The 2,500-nt window shown below is 44.9% G+C and overlaps 1 protein-coding gene across 1 annotated transcript; it reads left to right on the top strand.

The window, feature by feature from the left end:
* Nucleotides 1-38: 38 nt before the first annotated feature.
* On the top strand, nt 39-1,200 carry LOC125029983 (cuticle protein AMP1B-like). The gene is made up of 3 exons (XM_047620190.1): nt 39-131; nt 419-660; nt 773-1,200. The coding sequence occupies exons 1-3, from the start codon at nt 123-125 to the stop codon at nt 993-995; spliced, it is 474 nt and encodes a 157-aa protein (XP_047476146.1). The 5' UTR covers nt 39-122; the 3' UTR covers nt 996-1,200.
* Nucleotides 1,201-2,500: the final 1,300 nt, after the last annotated feature.

Raw genomic sequence — 2,500 nt, forward strand, 5'->3', positions numbered from 1 at the left:
GGCATCGCGAAGGAAAAGGGGGAAACGGGAGCGAGAGGCTGACCCAGAGGTGGGTGGAGCCTCGTGGTATATAAGCCTTCAATCTCGAGCTACCATCACAGTCGACTGAACGATATCTGAAAATGTTCACGGTAAGAAGCACTTTGCTCTCATTCACTATGTGTAACGCAGGTGACACAGTCATATGTCAAGTTACAGATGTTCCTATAATGAATTTAGTTATCATATCATCTACACTTCTTTTTTTATGAAAATCATCTACATCTTTGACTTTGTGCACATTCATAAAAAATATATATATATATTTTTGAACCACACCACAGGGTGCCGGGGTCATACCCGTGGTAAACATATATCTAAAGAGACATTACTAGATATTCTAACCCATGGCGAATTCATATACCATATCGATTTGCAGAAGGCAGTAATCTGTGCTCTCCTTGCGGTGGCGGCCGCGGCGCCGCAGGGCTACAGTGTGCCCACTCCCGCACCCACTTACGGCAGCGGCCCCGTCGTCCCCATCCTCGTGGACAACCGCGAAGGACCTGATCAGTTCGGCAACTACAACTTCAACTTCGAGACTGGCGACGGCATCAGCCGCCAGGAGCAGGGCGCTCCCCAGGGCGAGCTCGGCGCCGTGGCCTCGCAGGGCGGATGGAGGTGAGTGGCCTCATTTCGTAAAAAGGAAGAGCTAGTGTATACGCCCCCTATGTCTCCCCACCGACAGAGGGCAACGCCAGCCGTGAAAGTGACAAATCTTTATCTGTTTCAGCTTCACCTTCCCTGATGGCACTCCCGCCGTATTCAGCTTCGTCGCCGACGGCGCTGGCTACCAGCCCCAGTCCGACCTGCTGCCCACACCCCACCCCCTCCCCGCCCACGCGATTGCCCAGATCGAAAAGGCCCGCCAGGAGGACGCCGCAGCCGCTTCAGGAGCGCGGCCCCAGTACAGCGCCCCTCCTCCCCCCAGCACCGGCTACTCCTTCCGCCGCTAATGACGCCGCCCCGCCGCCCGTACGCGACGCTTCTCATCCGGCGATTCCGGCGGCGCCTCCGTCCTACGGCATCGCCTTCACAGCCCTCCCCCGCCTCCCTCTCTTGCCTTCTCACCTTCCCTTTCATCAAACAGAGTGATGCTCACTGTGTGCTTATCTACACCATATTATTGTATCATAGTATTAAAATAAAAAGAACGAATCATACTCTATCTTAATATCAATCATGAGAAAAGAATGTCTTCTCATTAGAGGACTGAATTATCAATGCAAAGAATAAGAATACCATCATTTACATATGTATGTAACTTGTGAAATGGTGGACTCAGGGCATTTAAGAAACCTGATATTCAGTGAATGATAACTATCTTGTCAAATATCACTTTTGTATTGTATTATAACAGCAGCCTGGATATAGGCCTTTTCATGAGTTCCATGAATCAAAAATAAAACAAAAAGAAAAGAGAAGAAAAGAAACGAAAACTCACAATCCAGGTCTCCGTGCACGAATGTGGCGTCATCACGAGCTGCGGCTGTTCGTCGAAAACTGAAATCGGCTCATTGTTATCATTCACTCTGGTGGAGAGGACTACTGGTAATGTTGGCTCACCAGACTATAACCCTTTTGTACAATCACGACTTTAAATTCCTTGTATACTTTGGCCCAAGTATAGTGGGCCCAGAGTAGGTGTGTGTTTACTTGTGTGGGTGAGTTTATTTGTATGTAAGCGTGCAATTGTTTGTGTGGATATTTATGTTCCTGTATGTGTTTATTTGCGCTCATACATTTTCGCATACATACTTACATACACACATACACACACATATACATACATACATACATACATACAAACATACATACATTCTTTTTTACTTACTGTATGATGCATTTGATTTACTCTCTGTGTGTTTAGTTTTACTGTTGATGCTTCAGTTTGCTTTCAGATGAAACTCTTCTAATTTGCGGTAAAATTACCCTTATTCGCGGGTCCAGTTATGGCGCATCATTTTCTGCTTTGTCATTCTCATAGACCTTACTCTTTTGCTACTTCCGTTTTACATATTATTTTCTCTGGGTATTTTATATTTCGCATATTTTCTTAACAACTATCCCTGTAATACACACCCACCCACACGCATATATATATATATATATATATATATATATATATATATATATATTTATATATACACATACCCACACACACACACACACACACACACACACACACTCACACACACACACACACACACACACATGTGTGTGTATGCCGCTTTTTCGTTTTTCTATTTTTTTTGTTTTTATCATGCCATGGTATTCTTCTCTTAATCTTCTGAAATTAATTCGAGCAATGATTCGTCCTTTTGTGACCCCGCGACAGAAACGGTTGTATTTCTCGATCACTTTTCAGCTGCATTTCACGAAAAGGGTGCGGCCTTTTGTGTTGTCTGGCCAGGTCACTGAGAATATCAATCGTCACGATATTTGTTATAGATACAGTGAA

This window comes from Penaeus chinensis, chromosome 10, assembly GCF_019202785.1.
Source record: "Penaeus chinensis breed Huanghai No. 1 chromosome 10, ASM1920278v2, whole genome shotgun sequence".
Lineage (NCBI taxonomy): Eukaryota > Metazoa > Arthropoda > Malacostraca > Decapoda > Penaeidae > Penaeus > Penaeus chinensis.